Source organism: Ruditapes philippinarum, unplaced genomic scaffold (assembly GCF_026571515.1).
Source record: "Ruditapes philippinarum isolate M1 unplaced genomic scaffold, ASM2657151v2 ctg9934_1_1_1_1, whole genome shotgun sequence".
NCBI classification, from domain to species: Eukaryota; Metazoa; Mollusca; class Bivalvia; order Venerida; family Veneridae; genus Ruditapes; species Ruditapes philippinarum.
In genome coordinates this window covers 9387-36531 of record NW_026856317.1, presented here as the reverse complement: position 1 = coordinate 36531, position 27145 = coordinate 9387, and the positions used below count along the sequence as shown (strand labels likewise).

The following is a 27145-nucleotide window of genomic DNA, read 5'->3' as shown; positions in this document are numbered from 1 at the left end:
AAATTTTGTCACTTTTTCACAACATTTCTCAAACGAAAACATGTGTTTGGGGCCCGAACAGGACATTTTTTCACTATCTGAGGCCTTAAAGAGGGAGGGGGGGGGTCGAAAGTGCGTTTTTTCGCGTATATATGAGGGAAAGGGTTAAAGTACCTTTATTTTCATTGAAAAAAATAACAGAAACCATATTCAACAATAAAAAGAAAAACATAATCCAGAAGTAAAAACAAGAATTAATTTAAGTATGTATATGCTATCTGCCCTTGAAATGACCTCAAATAAGAAGAAAATTCTGATTGAGGGGCAGATAACTCAAAAACGAGAGCGGTGACCCCAATTTTTTTTTCACTTAAAATGTTTCTGTTATTATATTCTAACAACATGCCAAGTTTAAAGAAATTCTATTAGTTAACAGTTTTCATTTTGCCTGTATGTCTATATGAAAACTCCGGAAAACTTCCTTAAGAATAATTTGGCGGGGCGCGAACAACAGCCCTTTCACAATAATATTTCGTTTCTCGGTCCGCCGTATTACATTTAAATCTCCACTTTTCGCCCCGCGCCCCGATAATAAGCGTGCTTTTGCTCCCCGCCCTGTCATTTTAACTTGCTAATACTCGACTTTTTAAATAGAATAAATATTTAAGTTTATTGAATCGATCTGAATGAGGAACGTTCAAGTTAAAACTAATATTTGTATTTATAATACTGCACGTTTGTAACGTCGTTTTACATTGGATAATCGCGACGTTTATAGTTTTTTATTCACGGCTGCTTTCTATTATGAAGAAATCTCACTTTTTTTCTCTAAATAAAGTTGCTTGCTGTATTATGAATTCGTTATAAGCATTTTTGACGGATTATATGGACGTAAATAAACGGTTAATTGCAATATAAACAATAGATCAATATTTCCAAACAACCGTGGGCCATTTAACCTGTCAAAAATCTTTATAACTAATAATAAAATAGCTACAAAGAGCTTGATGCAGTTAGACCTCTTACCTCTTACAAACTTTATGTTTAAAAAAGAACAGAAGTTACCAAAGTTTACAATATGAACAAAAGACGCATATGTAGAATCATTATTAATTGAAAGAAAAAATGAATCTTTGGATGTCTATCAAAACATTGGTCAATGCTAATCAAACACAAGCGAACATGCTTTAACAGTATGGAAGGCAAAGCTCATGTACAATTTAATAACAAAGTAGGCTAATGTAGAGTGCTCAAAGCATACGGTAAGGGTATACGGTACGGGGATACGATTCCACGTGCAATGGTACGGGAATACGTTTCCATCATATGGGTAAAGGAATACGGTACTGGAATACATTTCCACTTGATCATATGGGTAAAGGAATACGGTACTGGAATACGTTTTCACATGCAACTATACGGAATCTTCGCCTTTCAATAGCGTCATTGCGGCGTATGCAGGTTCTTCGAAGTTGTTTCTGCAGGAATATTTACCTTGGATTACATAAAACATCTATGGTAAATAGAAATGAGAAATGCAGGGGACGTTATAAATATCTGTGAACCCCAAACACAGAATCACTCAAATGAGAACTTAACTTCCATTTCTCATTTGATCTGCCTATTCAAGTGCTTCGAATTATTGTTTCCACGTTATGAATAAGGAAGTCTCGAAACAGATGTTTGAACAATTAAGATGTACGCACATGTACCACTTTTGTATTCTATATAAAGTGACCATCTTGAGTAGGGAGAGAATTTTCGGATTTGATCGAGAATGAATTAATTTTTGTATTGATATTATTTGAATTTCCAGCTAACCTTTGTAATAAAACAGTAGCGAATAAATCATCAGCTTTGTTGCATTTTTAAAAAAGGATTTCTGATCCTCATTTACATTATATCACCCATGATGATTGTTTTACATTGATAAGCTAATAATGGAAATACATACTGAGCATTCTATATGATTACATGCAGCAAAGCAGAAACTTTACACACTAGCCTTTCAATCAGCCTTATACATCTCTTACATACAATTAAAAAAGTAATATATGCGAAACGCATAAAGACTTTATCGTAAAAGGACTTAAAAGTTCCACCTAATTCCTCATTCACGTAAAAGTTTAATTTTCGTTTACATTACACGTCACAGCACGGATTCTACTACATTTTTGCTTACACACTAACAACTAGTTAATAAATTAATTGTTTCGTGTTCACAAAAAATGTATACGTTTATGAATAATGTAAAATCTTCTTATTAATCAAGGTGAAAGGTAAAAGTATTACTTAATCACATGAAGTATTTTGTATTATTCCGTGACGATGCTTTAATATGACCTCAGAATAGATCAAAAGAAAGGAAAGAGGCACTCTCTAAATTCACAAGTCCACTTCCTTTAAAATAAGGTATGTATGATTGAATTTGACTGACATATTTTCCGACATCATTTGCAACAGTTTGGTTCTGGTAACAATTTGAAATAATAATAAGAATATTTTTTTTACTTTATTTGTTTTTATCTTTATTTTGTACATTTTTCATCTTTCATTCTATACATTTTTTTATTCAAGAACACTTACCAAATACACGTGATTTATTATTATTTATTTTGTCTCCTAAGTAAACGGACATTTTCTGTTCGAATTTTTTTGTACTCATACTGGATTTTTTTTTACAATAGGTTAAGCTCTTAAATTTGGTTCGCAAATCATGGTCTTGCAACTACAGGATGGGGGTACGGATAAAAACTACAAATTTTGCATATCTGCAGCTACATGTATCATTTGTCTATTATTAAAGTTAGTAAATGTTGCATGAAAAGTGTAATTTGATTGAATGTTATTAATTATTCTCCAGTGATTTAATCTTATTATAGGTAAATGAGTTTTTTTTATAGACTCTGTTTTTCCCCAGCACTATAGAATTTACATGTACTACTTAAATATAGACTTGTACATAATAAATTTTATTGCATGCTATGAAATGATTTTGGCATACTTTCATTATAACTCAGTTGCAAAGAGAAAATATCAACACATAGTATCCTTTTTGAATATATCAACTATTACAATATTTTGTATGCAATTGTACATATATGATATACAAATGTATGTTATATTTTTCTTGTTTCATTTATTTTTTTAAGTTTGCTTACTACATTAATTTATTCAGTCTAAGATATTTTTAACTATTACAATGTGAAAATGTCGTTTAAATATTTTTCAATTGCATATTTATTTTCATAAAAAGGTTGTTCTGGTTTCAAATCTTCTCAAATGACTCATTTTAGACCAATTAAAGTTAACCATTCTGCCCACGCTATTTTATAAACGTTTGTTGTATACACCCCCTTTACAAAAAAATCAGTTTAAGGTAATGTAAAATAGACCCAACCTATTTTTTTTATCATTTTGCATCGTGTGACTCAAATCTATAAACACACTAAACGTGATAATTTAAAGATAACCATAGATAAAATACAAAATTTGTCATACTTTAAATGATTTAAGTATTTTACTCATTGAAAATTAGATACCGAATCAAAATAAAAAGTTGGGATCTCACGACTTGTTTATTGAAAAGATATACAAACGTACCTAGACTGGAAAGAATATGCAACAATTGTTCTTTGAGACAAATTGAAAACGAATTTCACTTTTTGTTTACATGCTAACAATATGCTGACCTTCGCAAACAATATCTTAGACCCTACTATTATACATGGCCTACATTGCAGATATTTACTTATTAATTATTGTCTAAATCTAAAATAATTGTAAGGGAGCTTGCTAAATATTTATATTATGCAAATTTAATTAGAAAATAGTTTTACAGAACCTCAAACATGTCATAATTATGAATTCATATGTTTTACATGGTATTTTTGTGCTCCTTGAAAACTCCATGTCTTCTGCCTATAGTTATGTTGTATGTGCTATAAACATATATTGTGTGTTTAACGCAATGACATTATTTGAGTTGAGTTGAGTATAGCTTATTTAAGAGAATGACTTTATGTGGTTTTTTTTCAAGTATAAATCATTTTTTGCTGGGAAATGTTGATGAAAATAAATTCATGTTTGGAATATAAGTTCATACTATATAGTTTCTCTAGGAATTCATTATGAAAATAAATTCATACCTGGAATATACATGTATATTGTTTTCATTTTTTATGAAAAAATAAATTCTAAGTACAATTACAATGAATAAGTATTTTGTATGGAAGTCAAAGTACTAATTTGTTTACATTTGCTACATTAATGACAGATAAATTCACATTCAGTGTTTCTTTTTTTCAGGAGATAAGCATCTTTTAAAAGTGTTCTGAAACCACTATTTAAATGTTATAAAACCCATGTTTGACTTTTCTAAAGAATGAAAAATGTATTCATTTCCGAGGCCTATTGTGCCTTAAAAAATAAATAAAAAGATGAATAGAAAACATAAATTGAAATAAAAAAATGAAAAGTGTAAAATAAATAAATAATAGTAATTAATAATAATAGAAAAAAAATAAATGAAAAAGCTACAAAAATAAAGATAAATACAAAAAAGTAAAAAAAAACAAACAAAAAAACAACACATTCAAAAAACATTATTGTTGCAAATGATGTCGGAAAATATTTCAGTCAAATCCAGTCGTATTTACCTTATTTTAAAGGAAGTAGTCTTGTGAATTAAGAGTGTGCCTCTTTATGAAAAACATTACCCTTTCTTTTGGTCTATTCTGAGGTCATATTAAATCATCGTCACGGAATAATACAAAATACTTCATTTGAGTTAGTAATACTTTTACCTTTCACCGTGATCAATAAGTCAATAAGAAGACTTTACATTATTCATAAACGTTTACATATTTTTGTGAACACGAAACAGTTAATAAAGTAGTTGTTTAAGTGTAAAAACAAAAATATAGTAGAATCATCGCTGTGAACAAAAATTAAACTTTTACGTGAATGAGGAATTAGGCGAAACTTTTAAGAACTTTTACGATTAAGTCTTTTTGTGTTTCGCATATACATGTATTACTTTTTCAATTGTGTATAAGAGATGTATTAGGCTAATTGAAAGGCTAAGGTGTAAATTTTCTGCATTGCTGCATGTTATCATACAGAATGCTCAGTATGTATTTCTATTATTAGCTTAGCATTATAAAAATTATAACGGGTGATTTAATGTAAATGAGGATCAGAAATCCTCGTGTTTGCAACAAAGCTGATAATTTATTCGCTACTGTTTTATTACAAAGGTTAGCTGGAAATTCAAATAATATCAATACAAAAATTAATTCATTCTCGATCAAACCCGACAATTCTCTTCCTATTTAAGATGGTCACTTCATATAGAATACAGAAGTGGTACATGTGCGTACATCTTAATTGTTCAAACATCTGTTTCGACACTTTCTTATTTATACCGTGGAAACAATTATTAGAAGCACTTGAATAGGCAGATCAAATGAGAAATGAAAGTTAAGTACTCATTTGAGTGATTGGGGTTCACAGATATTTATAACGTTCCCCGCAATTCTCAATTCTTTTTACCATAAATGTTTTATGTAATCCAAGGTAAACGTTCCTGCAGAAACAACGTCGAAGAACCTGCACACGCCGCAATGTCGCTATTGAAAGGCGAAGATTCCCGTATACTTGCATGTGAAAACGTATTCCAGTACCGTATTCCTTTACCCATATGATCACGTGGAAACGTATTCCAGTACCGTATTCCTTTACCCATATGATGGAAACGTATTCCCATACCATTGCACGTGGAAACGTATTCCCGTACCGTATGCTTTGAGTACTCTATATTAGCCTACATAACAAATATAGAAAACATAAAGTTTTTTGACAGACTCCATAAAGAAAATTCACGATTCCTAATTGATATGGTTGAAGAAAACAATGCGTTGCTAAATTATACATTTGTTTTTGGATGAAAGTGATTAAAAATATATGTTAACATAGGTATATAAAAGAATGGAAAGGAGCAAGTACCAATGTTATAGAGTTTGAAAATATTTAGCTTCAATTGTCAAATTATTCATAAACATTACCCTTAGCTGGATAATGTGAAGCACGGAAAAAGCGGGTTATTGCGTTACTCTAACCAGTGTCGTCTGCTAGCGGAGAAAATTGATATAGAATACCAGATAAACAGATATTTGTTAATACCCCCGTCACACCAGACTTGGGACCTAACTGCCTTCCCGCCGACCTAGGACGTGTAAAACGCAATGTACGCCATAGGGTCAAGTTGAGAACGTCTTAAAATAGAGAAAATAAGAATCCCCAAAGAAAGCCCAACACGGCATAATTGAAATGTTGCTGGCTCGGTTTGATTGGGCCTGTTCATGGACGGTATTGTTAAGTGCAAACTACCGTCCACGTATATTAAGTCGCCGTAAGGATTCCATCAACACCTCAGGACTGAGAGTCATTTTGAACATGTATAAAATAAACGCCGAGGATCGGAGTTCTCAACGCGTCTTGGGCTTAACGCCGCAATACTAGTAGTCGTAAAACACCTCATGCACGTACGTACTGTGCATGCCACAAAGTCGTCGTATAAATGCATAAAATGCAATTATTTCACGAAAAATTAGTGCAAGGTATGGAATGAGATAAATGTAGCGTTATACTCCAACTTGAAGTTGATCAACAATGAAGTTTAACATACATAAACCGTGTAGTATATGTTACTTGTATCATAAGAGAATATGCACTGTGTGTATAAAAATATGCATACTCGTATTTGAATAATGTTTCTTATCAAACACAAATGCTTACACTTTATAAGTAAACACCTACATATTATGCAAGCTGATAATTTTAATCAAGTATATAGTAAGTGTTCAAAGGCAAATTGAAATGGTAATGAGTGATAACTGAAAAGATGAAAAAAGTAGTACCCCGGTACATTGCAGAATGTCTATATCACAGTTAATCAAACGTTACATGACAGAGGCGGTCATGAACCGTTCCAAATCACGTTTATAAATATCCTATAAATATTGGTTTTATTGTCTTTCAGGACTTTAAGAAGTACCATTTCATCAGACGACCAAGCTCTCACAATTTTCTTGGAGATACCCATTTGTCTGGCGTTAAAAAAGTAACTCAGATCTATGTTGGTGAGGTCCTCATTGTCATTCCAGAATGTCCACTAGATTTCAGCATTCCCCTCTTCATCGTCGGTATTTTCACCTATGTTTTCGACGAGATCTGGTATTTTCACGTTGTAACGCCTACTTTACTGCTCAGCAGCATCCGTCTAAAACTCCAGGATGTCAACACGTTACATAAGGTAGTTAATTTTTGAGCGCAGAACTTCATTCTGAGCTTTGAGTGAGCTTATCTGAGTTTGCATTCCCTCTTGTAGTTATTTATGAACTAGAAAACTGATATCTATGCTTGATCATTATCTGTCCCTGATGTCTTCATATAATATTTTATTGTATTTTAGCAATAGTACTTCACAGATTTATAGCTAACTACTGACAACTATTAGCATTCATTTCACAAAATTTTGAGTATGTTTGGTGATGAAAACATAAAATTGACTTTCAAATCTTATCTGCAGGCTCGGATTTTAAACGCCTTCACGTGCTTCTGCAGATGTTAATGCACCTAAAAAGGGTGAATAAACCCTCTTTTACACATAAAGTTTCTCGCAGACATGTTTGATGAAATAAAATACCTGATTTGTCAGACACAATGGTTTCAAATTGCACACACCGTGTTCAATGTGTCCCATTATAGACTACTTGCTATTGCTAAACACCGAGTAACATTCCATTAAGACCCGGTTACACCGTTCGAACTTTGTTGGAGCATTCCTTTAACGGTAGGCAGAGGGGACCGAATTTTGACAACGAATAAAATGAGAAAAAAAAATCGAAAACACGGGCGTTGCCTTAGCTGTGCACCGCTGAAGCCGGCATTGCTATAGTGTTGGCTTAACGGTAGCAAGCGGTAGTAAGCGTTGGTTTATGGTGACGCGAGCGTTGATAGAGCGGAGTTCTGCGCATGCGGGCGTTGACTCGGCGGGGGTTTAAAGTTGGTTAAGCGGTTTATGACTACGGAGCTGAACGGATCGTTTTGATAAAAGTTCTGAAAGATTTTTGATAGAAGTCGATAGTTGAAGTTCATAATGCCACGTGGACACAACAAGAGGAAGGCTGGAGAAGGAAAGGCAGCACACTGATGGTGTTTTGGGGAACCCTTCATGCGTATTGCATTTTTCTGTAGGTGTTACCAGAGACCCGGTGCCGTAGGGTGATTGCCACTTTGAAACAAGGTTCCAGGCTGGCTCGGTAATTGGTGTCTTGCTTGGTCAATCTAGGGGTCAGCCTCTGTACAACTTCATCAAACTTCATTTCTCAGTATCTACTGTCTGACTCGTCTCCCTTTGTCAACAGCTTGTTGCAATCTGTGGGGGTTCTGATTCTGCTGCTGGACTAGTGCACCAATCATAGCAAGTCTCTCAGCATACATGGTAGTACAGCTTTACTGTAACGAGGATATTCGATGTAAATGAGGTCTGCACTCCAAGGCAACTCGATTCCAATTGGGCTCCTGTTCCACTTCTCTCCGTATTTATAGTCAAATTCTGGTTCCGCTCCGACACCTCCATACTAATGCCAAACCCGTCCCGCTCGTAAAACGCTTCCAACCGCTCCACCAAAGTTTGTGCAACGTTAAATCAATGTACGGCCAAAGTTGGCGAAGTGGCGGTGGTCCAGCGGTTAAGATTTCTCCGTTTGCCTGGAGGACCCAGACGTCAACGAACTTTCGTCTAGCGGTGTCAAACTTTGACTGGGCGTTGTTGGAGCGGCGATGAACAACTTTGCCGGAGCGGAAAATTGCCCGTTCCTTACCACTCGCAATATTTTGTGCAGCTCAAAACTTTCGAGGCGGTAGGAGGGACCATGAGCGGTGACCGAGCGTATACGGCGTTGTCTTTACGGGGGCCAACTTCTGGTGAAAGGTAACGAGCGGTGATGGAATTTTTTCACCGCTCCAGCAAACGTTCCAGCAAAGTTCTTTGCGGTGTGACCGGGCCTTAACAACATTTTAAAAAATTGAAAATAACTTGCATAAAGTTGGCACTTATAGTGAAATTATGCTCATTCAAGTGCAGGTAAAAGTCAAACTAATTACATACACGTATTCCGCAAAATTTGCTTCAAATTTGGATTTTTTTTCACATCAATAACCGATGTGACCCCAGAAAAATTCTATAAATATCCTTGTGAAAGTATTGGTAATTAAGTGTTGGGCAGTATTCTTAGAATTTAGTCAGTTTTTGATTGCTATCAACTGCTGATCAATAACAATTATATTAGTTAATATTTTGAAATTGATTGTTTCATACATTTAACATTTGCGGTGTTCTTACTGTTTTGTTAATTGTTTATATTAAAACACGTTTTTAAATGAATAAGAAAATAAGAAGAAAAAGGATTTAACTCGTATCTGCCAATGTCAGGTTATCTTCGCAGTTATGTTCAATAAGATAGATGTCACATTTTTTAGACATCATGTTTTTCCACGCTGATAGCACACATTGAGTTCAATACGACCCTTCTAGATTAATTCACTTATTTTTTTATACATTTTTTACATATTATAAATCATATCACTGTATATTATACACCAAGTAAATAATTTATGACAAACATCGTGGAACAATAATCATATTACAGTTATAATAAAAATGGGTGATTATCTGAAAATAATTTTTTTAACCTCACTTGCATATTTGAAAAAAAAGTATTCTCAGTATTTGACAAGTTGTATTCCAATAAATTGACAAATTCCAACTGTTACTGTCTATTTCTAGTCCAGTGTAACAAAATCTGACATAGTTTTAAAAAATCAAAACAATCAGGACCTGACTTATGAGTTTCAAATTAATAATTAAAAATACATATAACAGAGTTGTTTTTTTTATCACATATTTGATAAATGTCAATCTTTTTTAATAACTGAAGCCAATAGCAGTGCCCCTATACCCAGTCCAGTGAGTATCGTACTTGCTACTGCAGAAGATGACGACGTATTATACCATGTACCGCCCGGGTCACCTCTAACTTCAATGTCGTCACCGTCACATTTTGACGTTAGACGAAAATAAGGAACTCTTGTTGTCTGCACGACCGGAATTTTATCACATTTACCAAGTATTTCCAAATGACGAAATACCCAGAGTCGTCTATTATCTAACGTGATCCAGCGTCCGTTGTGTTTTGCGACCGTGATAGAATCGATATCATATACTGAAAGCCTGTTTTAAAAAGAGGAAATTAAGTTATTGTTTGTTTTTCTATGTTAAGTTAACCTGTTTTGATGAAATGCCAATTCGTATGTGTGTAATATTTTCCTTCTTACTGTTAAATATTGTATTGTGACTTTTCCCTCACCATATAGCTGTATTGCTATACGTACAACGCATATAATGACAGGAAGCTATCCACTTGCATGTTATAGAAAGCCACGGTTTCTAAAAAAACATTTAGTCTGTTATAACGACTTAAATTCTATATATACTGATTTTAGTAACAAGTTGAGTTGTGTTTCATGAAGTTTTTTTTGTGGAAAAGGGGTCAGTAATTCAGATGTCCGCCTGTGTCTGAGATAATGCACGAAGGGGCAACTGAATTGTTAAGTTATCTTTACAAAAATAATTCAACAAATATACACTGGTATAAAAGATATATAAGTGTATTAAGCTTTATATATATTGCCTGCAGTTTACAAATTTGGTTCTAATTTTGAAAAGAAGAATTCCAAAATATATCTATGAAAGAAGTATGTTGATATGGTTTCCTTGTGATCGAATGATGTACAAACTCAATGCTTAAAGGTTAGACTCCTACTTAAAATATCAACATTATATTTTGTCCCGGAACATTTGATATGTTCTGTTTAGGTACATTACTGTTTTAAATAACAGATGCAACTGTTTTGAAAATCGACCATAAAGTTATGGAAACAACATCATTTTACCGTTTTTACATTTTGTAAAAATAATAAGATATACCTTAATACTCTTTAATCGTAAAGAATACCTACCTCCCTTCGCATAAATCATCCAAAGTTTCGCCTATTGGTATATAGGGAGAAGAAAAATGATTGCTTATACTACTCTGAGAATAGTATATATCCGAGGGTCGCAACATTAGAGACATCTTTACTATACTAGACGCGTTAGGATACAATTATACCTGACTTAAGATTTATAAATGCTATCTCTTCAAAGTTAAGTTTCTTTTCCGATAACGCAGTACTTAAGATAAGAGCAATTTTCTGAAATTCAAACTGCAAACGAAGGTAGTTAAAATTGTAGTGATGAAGATTAACATAATATAATTCATTTTTCAGAAAATGGTAAGCATGTTACATGTAGTATACATGTAATTGGACATTTTTTTGTATATATGTTTATGTGTTTCATTTATTACGTTTCAGTGGATATATTGACATTTTCCTATTAACAAACAATATTAAGTTTGTATTTAGTGTAATAAAAAATAAAAAAGATGTCCCCATATTTCTAACTATGTCTCGAACACCACTCCCTTATCTTTACTAATAATAAAATGTATGAGTCACCGCAAAATGAGTTTCATCCAACCCCAAGCCAGTAGTTAGGGAAGTCAATCAAGGATTTAACATTTTTTTTTATTCTAAAACTTTGTTCATGAATTTGATTTCATTTTTATTAAAAAGATTCCGCTCGGGTCTAAAAGCCTAAAACATAAAATTTGAAATACATAGATAAAACCGGGACACTTACGACTGAACAGATAATGAAGAAAAACACTCATAATTAGTTTGAAAATCAATATAAATTTAGTACGTTAGATAGTAAATGTACGTTTCTTAGCTCCCAATTGAAACCCCATCTCAGATAGACCGTTACAATTATTCCTTCTTTCAAAGGACGATATTGTCTCATTGCCGACACTCTTCGGATTGCATATGACTGTAAACAATGCTTAGCATATATCACAGTAACATTTATATGACTGATCGTTTTTACTCTTAATGTCGGTATACAAATATAGATGGGATTGAAGTTATCATCGCGATGAAAATGAATGTAGGTTTTATTCTGAGTCAGTTAGAAAATTTAGCTGATCCCCTTAATCAATGAAAAATTGCTTAAAATGCTCTAACTATTACCTAATAGTTTGGATTGATGCGGTATCAGTGTACGTCCTGATAGAGTTTGTCAGAAAAGAAAGAAAGAATGAAAGAAAGGTAGATAGGAAAATAGATTAAAAATGCCTTTTTTTGGTAAATGATGATAGTTATTACACTCTTCCAAGTTAGTTTGAGATGCGAATGACAAAACCAACGTAATGCGCATCCGCGCAGTCTGATCGGGATCCATGCTGTTCGCTTACAAACCCTATTACAAGTAGAGAACTGATAGCGAACAGCATGGATCCTGATCAGACTGCGCGGATGCGCAGGCTGGTCTGGACCCATGCTGGTTGCAAACCCCACTATGTTGGTTTTGTCATGACGCGGCTCATATTATACCTATATTATACATATAGTTTACACTAAGTCAAGTACCGGTAATAGTGTTATTGATAACGCAATAATGTCGTATGGGTTATTTCCCATTATAAGTTATTTTATTGTACACGATATGTTTCATTTTGCTGCAATGATCCGATAGCGTAATAGCTTAACTTATTAAATTGTTATTTTTGAAACATGAAAATATTATCGGACCTGTCATTTTCAAGAAATTAAAAAACGGAGAAAAAAACCCGGAATATTACAGTGTTCCGTTAGTATCGCGAAACGTGAAAACAGACGAAGACGAAAACGAGAAAACACGAACGGACGAAAACGCGAAAGTACGATAACGAAAACACGAGTAGTCGATACTTACTGCGTTTTCGTCATCGTGTCTTCGCGTTTCCGTCTTCGTCCCTTCGTGTTTTCGCGGTTTAGTTTTTTCCGTGTTTTCGCCTTCCGGTACATGTCAGTATAATTATTTAGAGGTACACTGATTAGTCCATACTTACTCTCTGTCTACAACATTTATTGACAAATAATTTCTATCACCATGATGGGGTTCAGACATATCATGTGTTTAATATTTCATAATTATTTTTCTTCTTATTTTTAATTAATTTTTATGATAAAGATTTAAAAACATTTATTTTTGAAGTTTTAGTTTATATTATTTGTGTCCTCACAAATGCCTTAGCAAACTGTTTTAAACAAAATCGCCATTATTTTCAATGCCACCGCGTCGGTAATAAGGGAAGGTCCGTGTTTTCTTTTCTTTTGTTGTTGTTTTTTTTTTTAATTCAAGATAGTGTTTTGGAATATTGGATAACATCGAACTGTACTTCCTTATGTATAGTTTGTCGATATCTAAGAAATTTTAAGTACCTGTAATACAAAAATATTTTAAAAAAATAATGTATCGATTTCTAAACCTTTTAAAATATACCTTAGTTTGTAAAATATTTATACTTGAGACCATTTGTTGTTTGGACTATGATAAAAATATATGTATAAAAATACATTACTAGATAGCCGGAGAGAAGAGAAGATGAACTAATAAGCAGAATCAAAGAATATCAAATTTCATTTTATCATCATAAATATATGTCCATAACTATACATGTCTAAAGATGTTGAACGCGGAATAAAATTACTGTTTATTGTACAAACGAGGCACATAGACACCAAATATCACAAAAATGTAGGAAGCTTTGATACTTATCTAGACTGTTAAAAAAGTATTTATAGAAAACATATATAAATTTCGGGATTATTTCTTTATATGCATTAAATCATGGATGGCTAATTATTTTATAGTGCCAGTGGTCGACCGGTTTAAGTCGTTGGCTTTTATACACACTTGCTCCTCATCACTCTGCCAGTTGATTCTTTCACGTGTGGCAGTTATCCAGAGGACTTTCGGAATGTCGTTGGTTCTACTCAAGTATCCGCCTTCACCTGAAACGAAGGGACACCTAAAGTCTTTCTTTAGCTAGAAAAGTCACCATTATGACAGTGACTGAAATACGCGGAGGTACATAAATGCATATTAACTATAGTTAGAATTTGTATGTTTTGGAATCAGTATACGGTGTCTATAATAATAATAATAATAATAATAATAATAATTATGATTATAATAATAATGATAATGATAATAATAATAATAATAATAATAACAATAATAATTATAATAATAATAATGATTATAATAATAATAATAACAATAATAATTAATAATAATAATAATTATGATTATAATAATGATAATAATGATAATAATAATAATAATAAATGAATTTGAGCTGAAAAAGTATTAATAGGTCAAGGTCGGGCGAGCTAGACATAAATAAATAAAGTAAGCCAGCTTATTTCAAATCCGTTCTTAAACTAGCATTTCACACTAGGTTAGGACTTATGCCAGTGGCAAGATCAAGGTAATATAATCTTAAAGAAAAACTGCATATTTTGAAACAACAACCATAGCTTCCAGTTATTCAAAACAATTTGAGATAAATATCCTTGGGTTAGTCGGTTTGTGTGTGTGTGTGTGTGTGCGTGCGTGCGTGCGTGCGCGTGTGTGTGCGTGCGTGCGTGCGTGCGTGTGTGTGGTGGGGGGGTCATTTACGCTACAGACAAAGTCCGTCTTCATAGTAAATGTGTTCCTTCATCTTTAGAACAATGGCAAGAGTCTATGAAACTTCAGTCCTTTATACTTGTTTTCATTATGGCAAAACAGTTTTGCGGCTCTATTATCGCAATACAAATATTTCATATTTACAACATTAGACGCCGTAGTTGCATATTCAATAATTGTGCAGGGAATCTGACACCACATGTGTTATTTATCCCCCTTGTTTCGTAATACATTAACAATGCACGTCACACAATTTTTCTCTTCTCAAAATCCATAAATATTGATCGGTATATTTAAGGGTTACATAAATTACCATTTTAATAAGCTATATCATGATATTTAAACGTCCCGGTTCAATGAACAAACTTTGCCAATCTGTTTGACACTTGCCGCCTGACCAATCCAGTTATTTAAAGGAAGTGTACAATTCAAATTGTGTAATATAATGCAATACAGGGGTAATAAAATTTTATCTTTAACACCCTGCTGTTTCAATTTAAATTACTGATGGAAATGTCGTCTAATGATACCTTAAGGTGACAACAGACACTTTCCGTGGTACTCACATAAATGTAATTTAAACCAAGTTATTTTAGTAATAATTGTTATTTATTTAATCTTTATGCATTAAATGTCGCTGATCAGCATAAAAAATAACATATTTGAAAAAAATGCTTTTGTAAATGATTGATTTTGAATAAAAATCCTAAAATTTTAAATCGTCATATCAAAGTCATTTTTTATTTTTTTGTCATCAAACTTTTGGAAAATAACCTTACTTATATTATCTGGGGAACCGTGTCTCAAATTTTTTCTATCTTTTCTCAAAAAAATATTACGTAACGTCAAACATTTTATGCGACTTTTTTCACCATACATATTACGTAATTAAAGATAATTAAGTCGCTGATTGAGCAAACAAAAATCCCTGACACGGTTCCCTCCGTAAATGAATTTCCTTTCATGTGCTTTAAACCGCATGTTAATTGCTTGATTATTAAAAAAGTTATGCCGATTCAAAGTTAGTCCGACCCGCATCAAACGAAGTGTCATAAATCGGCTGTTCTCTCTCGGACCCCTACGTTTCACGCTAAATAATTGCATAATACACAAATATCGCACCAGAGAGGGTCACAGGTTGCGGTAACATACTCTAACAACATTTTATGACCCAGTGACATCTGACCAATTAAAAAGCTGCTGATTAATATCAGTTTATAGCCGAAATTTCTTCAATTCTTAACGTGATTTACTGTTCGTCTGGTATCTTTCGCACATGTCACGTGACTATCGGTAAAATTTGAGGCACTCAGTGGGGGGAAATGGAACGCATTTGCGCACCGCTAGCGGGGTATTTAATTGTTTCCTTTTTGAAGTTTATTATTATTATCATCAGCATTATTATTGTATTATACCAGTGTCACTCTGCCTGTGTATTCGTGTATGAAATTCCGTTAAAATATAAAATAAAATAACAAAAAACTGAGCTTCTGACAGTCTTTTAAAGTCCATGGTAGATGTACAAATAAGAACAGGATATTATATATTTTTTCCACCAAATTGATAATGCTTCACATATTTTAATAGAAATAAAAGGTATTACTCGATCATTATGATATGGCCTTCTTGACTTCTATTATGAATATCATCTATGCACGGCATAGAGATCCAGTTTCTACCGGGATAGACAATAAATTTCATACTTTGTCCCAGATTTATTAGTACTGTGTCCGATTTACTGGCGAACAATTTATTTTCACTGAAAATATATTTTAATATCTTTTTTTTTATTCATAGAGAAATAATCATCCTTAGACAATCTAAAATGGTTTAGAAATGTGTCAGGTACACCTTACCTCAAGTCATATAGGCGTTCACATAAAAATGTTGTCTGTTTTTGTTGTTGTTTTACTCGACATTGATAGAAAACGAGGTTGAATGTAAAGTAAGCCCTTGAATCCGTACAAAAGTCTATCAACTCAATGTAATATATCTATCAGATTAATGTACGGGACCTGGGATGTACTATAACGTATCGTATGTTCCAGACGGGACAGACAAATTAACACATTATGGATATTTTAGCAACTACATTTTTATTCAACCCCGTGGTTGTGCGATTTGCCGCTATGCTTAATTATTTATGTTACGTACATTGGCCGACAATTTCTTAATTTATAAAAAAGGCTAAATGTTGAGATATTCATAAAAGATGTACGGTAGTTGTACGATACATGTATTACGAGAAGTATGGACCTGTAATTCACGGATATATGGAACTACCGATTTCCCTCATTGATGCCTCAACAGGGGGCGGAGCGTTATCGATAATCGACAGGTTACGCGAGTAGCAGTTACAAATAGTATAGGTACCGTTTTAAAACGTTTAAAAACACATTTTTTGGACTAACTGCTTCCAAAATTAAATCACGAATGTGTTCAGAAAAGGTTGATAAATCTACTTAGCAAAAAATCTCATTTTAGGTATTTTCAGTGATAATTGACTCCGTTGTCACCTTAAACAAAGATATGTGTGTGCCCGTTTTGACCATTACCGTACTTACCGCCTTAAGTCATCCCAAAATTAATATTTTTTGGGTGACATAACATGAAACAACATCTATTAAAGCCTTAAAGTATGATAAACTGTAATAATAATAATAATAATAAAGACTTTATTTAACGAGAGAACTCATTTGAACAAACATATCAATCTTATATGAGGCCTTCAACAAGGAACAATATAAATTTAACATTTTCAAACTATTAAAATACATAAATGTAAAAACATACAGGAGATTATTATTTATTATTTTAAACATCATAATAGCTTTTTGAAAAACAACCCTCTGTGAAAAGGTCATCCAGCGGTGTTCAGAAAAAAGTTCAGCAGATGAAGTGTCATAATCTTTGTCTAGAATTAGTTTTGCAGCTCTCTTTTGGAACTTAATGAGTTTATCTTCTAGAAAAGACGTACAGTTACCATAAATTATGCAACAATAATCAAGATGTGGTAAAATATATGCATTGTAAAACATTTTACGTACAGGTATAGATATAAATAATTTTATACGTGATAATAAATGTAACAATGAGTTACACTTTTTAAGAACATTATCAATATGGCTTTGCCAAGACAAGGTGTTATTAATTGTAATACCCAATAATTTTTCTTCAGAGCTACAAAAAATTTGCTCTGTTTTATATAAAATACAAAGATTACTTTTATGAATATAATTTTGCTTGTGTTTTGAGGAAATATACATGACCTTAGTTTTGTTAACATTGATAGACATGTGATTCAAATCACACCATTTGTTGGCATTTAAAAGATCATGAGTAAGAGATTCAACTACTCTGTTTAGGGATACATCAGAGGTTGAAAGGGTGGTGTCATCAGCAAAAATATCAGTTTCTGTTTTTTTCCATAGACAAAGGCAGGTCATTGATATATATTAAAAACAGTATAGGACCTAGCACTGAGCCCTGAGGAACTCCAGTAGTTACCGAACTTGACTCTGAATATAAACAGGATATGTAAGTTTGTTGGGTTCTGCAATCTAAATTGGAGGAAAACCAAGCAACTGATGAAAGGTCTAGGTTATACATTCTAAGCTTTTCCATCGTTATTGCTTTCTGCCCTACGCAGAATGCGCATGCGCGAAATGCAACATTCGTTGCTATGGAAAATCGTATTGTAAAAAAGGTCTATAAGGGAAAAGGTTAAGTATATCAATGCATTATTTAAAGAAAATCAGATCTTTACTTTTTAGGTGTAATTTTGATTAGATCATTTATTTACTTTAATGTATCTGCGACATGATTAAGTATATTTATCCGTCTATCTATGTCAGTTTACCATTTTATGTTGCGTTTTGTTTGAGTCAGTGCCAGTGGCGTGGATTGTAGCTTTCGTGTCCAGTACCAGGAAGCAATCAGATAAACAGACTCAATCAAACCGAACTTGCAACATTTTCAGTTTTGATCGCTTAGGAATTCTTTATTTTTCTCTATTCTAGGTATATGACAGTTAAGTTAGCGACGCGGGAACATTGGAGAAGAATTTCGAGAAGTTACGAAAATCGCTAATATTTTCTCTAGTGTAAATATATAAATTAACCTGTCATTAAAATCTACTCTTGCATGATTCTCTAATATTTCCTCACGCAAAATGTCTGGAATTTAAAATTCAATCCAAACCTATTTAGATATAGAATCATAACTAATTAAAGGAAATATTTGTTGTGTTAAACCAATATTTGTCAAGGAGCACATTCAATAAAGAACAAGACAAGGGTTTCGATTAGAACATCACTAATTCCTAATCTAGTAAGCAAGATTAATTTCATATAAAATCTCATTTTGCTTCATGGTTACAATCATTTTGGACCTGAAGATAAAATGACAATGTGTTAAAATAAATATAGATACGTTAACTTGTGTACAATATATATTTCCATGCAGGATATCATCTGTTATATTTTGTTGTGTAGTTTTCGACCTTAAAATGTGAGTCAAATAAATTGTATTGATTTTGTAAAATAATGATGAAAATAAAATAAATTAGCCGTAAGAAATGTTGCTAAGGACCTTAAATAATACATAGTGATTTTGCAAAAGTATATCGAGCTGTTCAAGGTGTCTTAACAAATAATTGCCAAATAATTTAAGTTCAAAATATAAGTCATTTTAGTCACGCACCTGTGATCTTGTTGCTCTTCTTTTTCATTGCTTAATTCTATATTTAACAAAAGATTAATAAAAAATGAAAGGTGTGTTTTTAGATATACGTATTGAAAGAAATTGATATGCATTAAAACGTACACAAAGAGATAATTAACCTGTTGTTATTAAACAGAAAATATCTACGGACTAAAGCACACAAATGTAAGCGTGTTGAAAAATATATAAAGACACTATTTTAAGAATTATTCAATATTTTTACCTTTTTTATTGTAATATCGATATTTTTATTCCAACTACTGTTTCACATGTAATTTTCGTGTTTATTCAAATAAATAAATGGAATAAAAGGTAAACTAATAATAATAATAATAATATTAATAATAATAATAATAATAATAATAATAATAATAATAATAATAATAAATGTTTTATTATTAGCACTTGGAGCGATTGAACATAAACCTGAAAAAAACTATATAAATTTTTTTTAAGTGCAGTTTATAAAATCAAGTATAAATTGAATAAACTTTAAATTATAATTAAATGATACTTAATGTAAAGATAAATAAAAAACTGAAGATGTAAGAAGCGTAAAACATGTATCTGTAGTGAAAAATCATATATGCTGGAGATATTATGTAGATAGTCTTGTGATTTAATGCCGAAGAACAATAGAGTAATCTTATAACATGGTGATATCATTAAAGGATGTTTATTGGAGTCCAAAGATTGTTTGTCCTGCTCGCAGTTTGTGGCTTTGGGATACACAAAGGCTCATGTGCGGACGGAAATGATGCAAAGAATCTTAGAAAACAGCTATTTGTAACTGATGGTTACGACAAAAAGGTCAGACCTTCCAACAACCAATCTGATCCAATAGGTATGAACAATTTTCTATTTCTAATTTCTGTACAATAGTGCACTTGGGTTGTTTGTTTCTTGAATCATAATTTATACATTGTATATACCTTTGCCTGTTTATTAATTGACATTTACAGTAATGGACATTGAAGTAACTCACTTTTCTTTAATGACCTGAGTTCTGAGTTTTAATTTACCAACATATTTAGCAAACCATAAGACATTGAGTACCTTTGTTTTGGTCATTGGGTTTACTTTTATATGTATCTACATGATCACTTCTGTGTTCTACTTATTTCATCTATGGTTACCATTACAACTGTAAAAGAATTTCACTTGGCGGGGATTCATTTTATGTACAATGTCTCGTTTAAAGTTACACGGCGGGGCTAAGAGTGAGGTTTGATGCACCATTAACCGGTTTAAACTCCCTAGCAGTGCTTATGCTGCTGACCGTTCCAAGGAGGCGCCCCTCTGTGTTCCTTAGATGCATGTCTTTGTTGTTTCATACTGTTGTAATGATACTTTTGTTTGTGTCTTTTGCTGTTTTCTCGTTTGCGTTAATTATCTTCCCTTTGGCCCTATTTTTTTTTCTATTTTTCCCCTCCCTTCCCTGAAACTCGAGGTCCCTTCCCTTTTCCCTTTATTTGGCCTGTTGGTCAATCAATTATCTGTTTCCTTTGATTTCCTTTTCGATCACTGTTGTTTCTTTTTTGGTGTATTTTATTAATTTCCTGGCCGTGCTCTGTCATGCGCCCTGTCCTTTTTGTTTGGGGTCCTCCGGGGCTCCTTGTCGCTGGTTCATGTTGCTTGGTCGTTTTGGGGTTGCGTTTATTGAACGCCGCCTTTCCTTGTTGATCTTGTATATCACATTTTACCTAACAGCACGTTTGTTTCTTGGAGATCAGTAATTTCAATACATTAAAATGTGTGTGTGCACGCGCACGTGTGTGTATGTGCAGTGCTTTATTTTGCTTTTATTTATATCTTTGTTAAATCCGGAAATCTATCTTTATATCTTTAAAACCCTTTTGAAGCCAACCTTTGCTTCAATTCAGTGCATTTTCCTAATGTTCTATCATCATACATCTTGAAATTTCAGTAAACATGCCACTAGATGTTTTCAACTCTTTTTTCACTCTTATGTTTTATTCGAAATTTACCCTAGCGTAGGCCTTGGAGCTGTATCATTTTATTTGGTGATAAATAGTCAAAGATAGACGCAGTGAAAAGAATTACAAGTAGTTATGAAATAATTTCCAAGCAGTGTTTAAAAATCTCATCAATACATTTGATGGATTTCATGTCAGAAAACTGTATTTAATCAGTTTGAACCTGATTTCACTGAGCAATTATTATAAGAAGTACAAACAAATAATTATCGAAGATCGAAGAGATGGGACGTTATGCGATACATTGTCAAACAGTTGTCTGAATACTCCTGTTTGAATAGGTTCATTTTATCAATCTAATCATATGCTAATCAAATGCTCGAAACTGATAGTGATTTATTCGCTGTCAAGGGAAATGTTATTAAGATTTAACTGTATCATTTCGTTTAATACTGTCTAGAGGTATACGTGAGTTTGTATTTGCTGTCAATCAATGAATTAAGTGAAACAACAGAGACATTGAAGACAACAGCTTATCTTTGGATCACGTGGTATGATGAGTTTCTACAGTGGGATTCATCAGACTACGGGGGAATCGACTATTACCATTGGCCGCAGGTAAAGTTGTCTCTAGCAAGCCTGTTCAATTATCAGAATATAATAGAACATAATATAACTGGACTAGGGTTCCAAGATAAATTATGCATATACAACAGACGCATGACAAGGTTTAAATACCTAATACAATAGTCTGTAATATTGATCTAGAAATAGATGTAAGCAGTAAACGCACGCGAAAATTGATAATTATGAGACAATTTATTAGAATTTTTGTCGGTACAAGTGACCCGGCAAATACGTATTTTACTATTCCGACGCAGTCCTCTTCATGTTTTTTCCCCGTCAGTACTGCTGTTTATCACACACCCGTGTCGATTTTGCGACTCCGTAAAAATGGTATTGCACGACCGTGCACATATTTTGACGTGACGTCATTTGCGTTATATAAACAAAGCGTAAAGACGCATTAAATGTTAGCGTTATTCTATAGGCGCGTTAATGAAAAATGATTCTTTTTCACTTCAAATGGTCTTTATTTTTCATATGTGATAAACAGAATATTACATTCGTGTAAGTTCATTACTAAATTTATTGAACTCGTTAAATAGATATTATGCTCGCCAGAGGCTCGCACAATAAAATTTTATTTTCAATTGGTCAATAAATTCAGTATTAAACTTACACTCATTCATTATCTTTATATGCTGAAATATTCATGTTTTATATAGATAGAAAGTCAGATTCGCTTACTAACTCGTATATTTTTCCTTTACATATTTTAATAACATGAGTTTTTCGTGACAAAAGTTAATAAGCAATCAACATATATTCAAAACAGTTCAAATACTTTTAATTGTCGCCTTTTTTAATTACAAGGGAGATGTATGGAAACCGGATGTTGCACTGAAGAACTCATTCTTGGAGTATAAGGAACTAGGAGTTTCGTCTCTGAACGTTCTCGTCTCATCTGATGGTTACGTTGAATGGTATCCATTTCAGGCAAGACACTCCTATTTGAGCCGCGTCACGACAAAACCAACATAGTGCGTTTGCGACCAGCATGGATCCAGACCAGCCTCCGCGCAGTCTGATCAGGATCCATGCTGTTCGCTATCAGTTTCTCTACTTGTAATAGGGTTTGTAAGCGAACAGCATAGATCCTGATCAGACTGCGCGGATGTGCAGGCTGGTCTGGATCCATGCTGGTCGCAAACGCACTATGTTGGTTTTGTCGTGACGGAAAATTATGTTTTAAATTCTCGGGGTCCGTACTCTCAGTGCCTGAAAGGGCGGATTGACCCTCATTAAGCCTAGAATATACACTTTTTTTTGATAAAAAAAACAATGATAATTTTCTAATTTTTCAAACCACGGCGATAAGATTATTCGTCTTGCCACAATAATTTTGAGAGGGTATAGAGTACAATCGAATGCATGGATTTTATTTTCATACAATAAAGACATTATTGATTAGGACCATTCAATTATAAAGAAACTTGAAGCATGAATAAATAGACTCTTACAATCCTATCTGTATTATTAAGTTTAGTAAACGTTTTATAAAAGAACCAATTTTGGTTAATTTGTTATTCTGTTCTATTGTCCATTTCCATTCTTGCGATGAGTATTTGGGCATTTAATTAATTTCAAATAAAGCGGTTTTTAGTAATTTATCAACATGATATATAATGATATTTGAAACATAAAAGCAGAAAACGTTATATTGAATCTTTTTGGCATGACCATTAAGGATATCATTTTACAGAAACAAATACATGTATACTAAAAGGTATTAAAGAACGGTGAATTCGTTATTTTATATATACACGAGAGTTTTCATTAGCTGAAATGTTTTTTGTTTTTTTTTTCAAATAAGATGCTTCCTTTTACATGTGCATCGTGTTTTCAATTTTCTTTCCTGCGGTTTCACTTGTAAGTTCGAATTCATGATATTTTTTTCCTTCTTTTTATCAATATTTCTTTTCTCTCCATAAACCTTTTCAGGTTTTCCAATCTACGTGCTCCGTAGACATCACATATTTTCCATTTGATACTCAAGAATGCAAATTAAAGTTTGTGGCTTGGAGTTATTCAACGTATGAGGTAAAACAATATTGTAGACCAACGTTTTTGCCAATCTGACTCTTTCAACTACATGTGTATTTTTAATGAACTTCTGAACTCCTTACAGTAGCTTTGGTTTTAACCTTTAACCTGATTGGACCAAAAGTGATTAACTATTGCGACAAGTATAGAACCGCCTAGCCGGCCTGTACACACCCGTGCAGTCTGACCAGACCTTAAAATATATAATAAATGGTTGCAGAAAATATGTTAAAAATGGAAATTTTTATGCAACATATTCAGCAGGTAAAAAATGTTAATGTTTTCCTGGAAATATTACCGTGACCTTCAAGGAAATGTAAACGATACAAGCACTACCCAGTCCCTGAAAGCTAGGGTTAAGGATTGTCATAAATGCATAATAATGTCACCCTTCCCTTACTAATACAAATGTTGAATCATGTTGTCTTTAGATAGAATATTGAATATGTGGGTAGAATCTGAAATTGGTAAACTAGTCTAAAGAATGGTTTTCAAGTTTGATGATGTTTAAGCGCGCGCCTGTCAGGTTTTTGCATTACTGACTTTCCTAAAGTGATATATAATTTGTATGGTTGTATTCTAGGTTTATATGGACAGTGGAGACAAAGGGATAGAGTTGGAAGAGTATGAATCAAACTCAGAATGGGACGTCATTGACACAAGCTACTCGGTGAACTGGGAATCCGCGGAGTCTTCTGTTGTATTCAGCATCAAAATCAAAAGAAAACCACTTTATGTCCTTCTCTCAGTGATCATGCCAATAATTATGTTGGCAGTTTTGAACATTTTTGTATTTGTCCTACCTTGTGATAGTGGCGAAAAAGCTAGTTATTCTATAACAGTCTTCTTAGCTTTTGCGGTATTTCTGTCTATAATTTCTGCAACCTTTCCGGAAAACTCCGAAGTGGTCGCTTTATTTTCTGTCTATCTTATTATCCAGACGCTTCAGAGCACAGTAATTACACTCATTGCCCTAGCCCTTACCCGATATGCTTCGTTCGATGGTCTAGGAACACCTGTACCTCATCAACTAAAAGCTTTTCTTAATGTCATCACCTGCAAAACCTGCTGCGCGAAATACATTCGTAAAAATCAGGTTACCGATATTGAAATCAATGCTGAAAAGGCTACAAAAAAGTCAAATGAAAAGTTAGACAACAAACACTTTATTCTCAAGAAAAATGAGAATAGTGTGCAGAATAGTGATCATCCATCTAGATTTAATACCTGGAAAGAAGTTGTTAACAAGCTTGACGTTATATTCTTTGTTTTCTTCACTTGTGTTCTCATTATCTCCACTCTTCTCTTCTTTGTCATATCTGCCACAAAATAATTTAAGATTTTTGAATATACTTTCTTCTTGGCCATATCTACAATTTAATGATTCAAGTATTTTAACATATTTTCTACTTTTTCATATCTGCAACAGAATCATTTAAGGTTTTAATACATTTGTTACTGTTTCATAAAGTCAAAATTGTTTAATGTTTTTAAACTCATGACAACATTCTTTGTCCAGAATCAAAAATGATAATCAAGATTCGTATTTAAAGTTACTGACGAACTCCTGAATTGTTGAAAGCGTATGTTGTAATATATCGTAGCCTTTAAATAAAAGAACAAAAGAGCAAATATAAATTGAATATAAAGTTTAAAAATAGATTATCGTTTATCATTTTAGCGATTAACCTGTCCGTGCCCTGTCTTATTTTTGTTTGGGGTCCGCCTGGGCTCTTGCCGCTGGTTCTTGTTGCTGCGTCGTGTGGGGGTTGAGTTCATTGAACGCCGCCTTTCCTTGTTGATCTTGTTTATCATATTTTACATTTGAAAGGTCCTTATTCGGGAACTATATTAGTTTTTTTCCCGATCTTCTACTAATGAACATCAGGTTTCTTTTTTTCTCTCTCAATATGTATATTATTAGTTATAAAGATCGTTGACAGGTTATATGGCCCTATATAAACGGCTATTTGTAAATATAACCCGAGCCGTTAGGCGAGGGTTATATCGCAAAGAGCCGTTTATATACGGCCATATAACCTGTCAACAATCTTTATAACGAATTTATAATACAGCAAGCATCATTTTTATAGAAAAAAAGTAAGATTTCTTCATGAATCGACAGCAGCCATGTATATAAAACTATATAAACGTCACGATTATCCAATGAAAAATGACGTTACAAACGTGCAGTATTATAAAGCAAAAAAGAAAACAATTGGCTTGACGTCACAATATGATCGACGTCGCAGTAAAATAAAACAAAAGCGTGTTTCTTTTGACCCACTTGAATACTTATAACTTGAGTTTAAATAGACGTATCAACATGAAAAAAAGTGCAAATTTAAGTTCAGCCAAATATCTAAAAACTGATAAAACAATGAATTTAATCAGATTCGTGCTGCTAAAAAAACCATAAAATAAAACGATAAAAACATGAAAAAAATCAATCTTGACACCATGTCTTTTACAATTTGCCGAAAGTTAGAAACCATGTCCAATAGCATTTATGGGGTACCTTCCACTTGTGTACCTGCTCATGACGACATGAAGCGGACCGTCTTCTATACGATATTCTGATGTGTTTATTTGCCGGCAAATAAACACATCAGAATATCCGATTCCCGTATAGATATTGAATTACTTAATATGGTGTAATGAAGTATTTTACGATAACATATGCGCAATATTAAAATTTAAAATATACAATACATGTATATATTCCATAGATATACGTTAACATGCTTTTTCGTTTAAAGGAACACCTTTTCTGCGTCTGAAATACAAAAAAACAACAAAAACAACTGACTCTATTTCCAAAATAATTGTCAAAACGGTATGACATTTTATGTATGTAATTGAAACTGATATTTTGCTGGTGAAATAAATTCTATATAATGTACATGTTTGTATTTTATTTTGGTATTGTGAATACTTTTAAGCCGATGAAGCCGATGTACACTTGTGTTATCAAAGCAGAATACTATTAAGATGAGAATTTATAGCAAGCAAACTGAATTCATTCAGTTTAAAACTTCTTCCTACTGTTCATTTTCAAATATCATATTTGTATAATTTCAAAGACAGGAAGCGAGAAACAAGCATAATTAAATGAAAAAATTGACGAAATAGGACAGGCAATAAAATCGTTCGGCCA

The 27145-nt window shown here is 32.9% G+C and overlaps 2 protein-coding genes across 2 annotated transcripts; one reads left to right on the top strand and one right to left on the bottom strand.

Annotated features, from left to right (window-relative positions):
* Window positions 1-9636: 9636 nt before the first annotated feature.
* On the bottom strand, window positions 9637-11260 carry LOC132746204 (uncharacterized). The gene is made up of 2 exons (XM_060735278.1): window positions 11065-11260; window positions 9637-10276 (listed from the first exon to the last, which is right to left on the bottom strand). The coding sequence occupies exons 1-2, from the start codon at window positions 11178-11180 to the stop codon at window positions 9961-9963; spliced, it is 432 nt and encodes a 143-aa protein (XP_060591261.1). The 5' UTR covers window positions 11181-11260; the 3' UTR covers window positions 9637-9960.
* Window positions 11261-19574: 8314 nt separating this feature from the next.
* On the top strand, window positions 19575-26890 carry LOC132746203 (neuronal acetylcholine receptor subunit alpha-7-like). The gene is made up of 6 exons (XM_060735277.1): window positions 19575-19696; window positions 20056-20228; window positions 21782-21939; window positions 22759-22881; window positions 23887-23985; window positions 24572-26890. Exons 2-6 carry the CDS (start codon window positions 20057-20059, stop codon window positions 25319-25321), a joined length of 1302 nt encoding a protein of 433 aa, XP_060591260.1. The 5' UTR covers window positions 19575-19696; window position 20056; the 3' UTR covers window positions 25322-26890.
* Window positions 26891-27145: the final 255 nt, after the last annotated feature.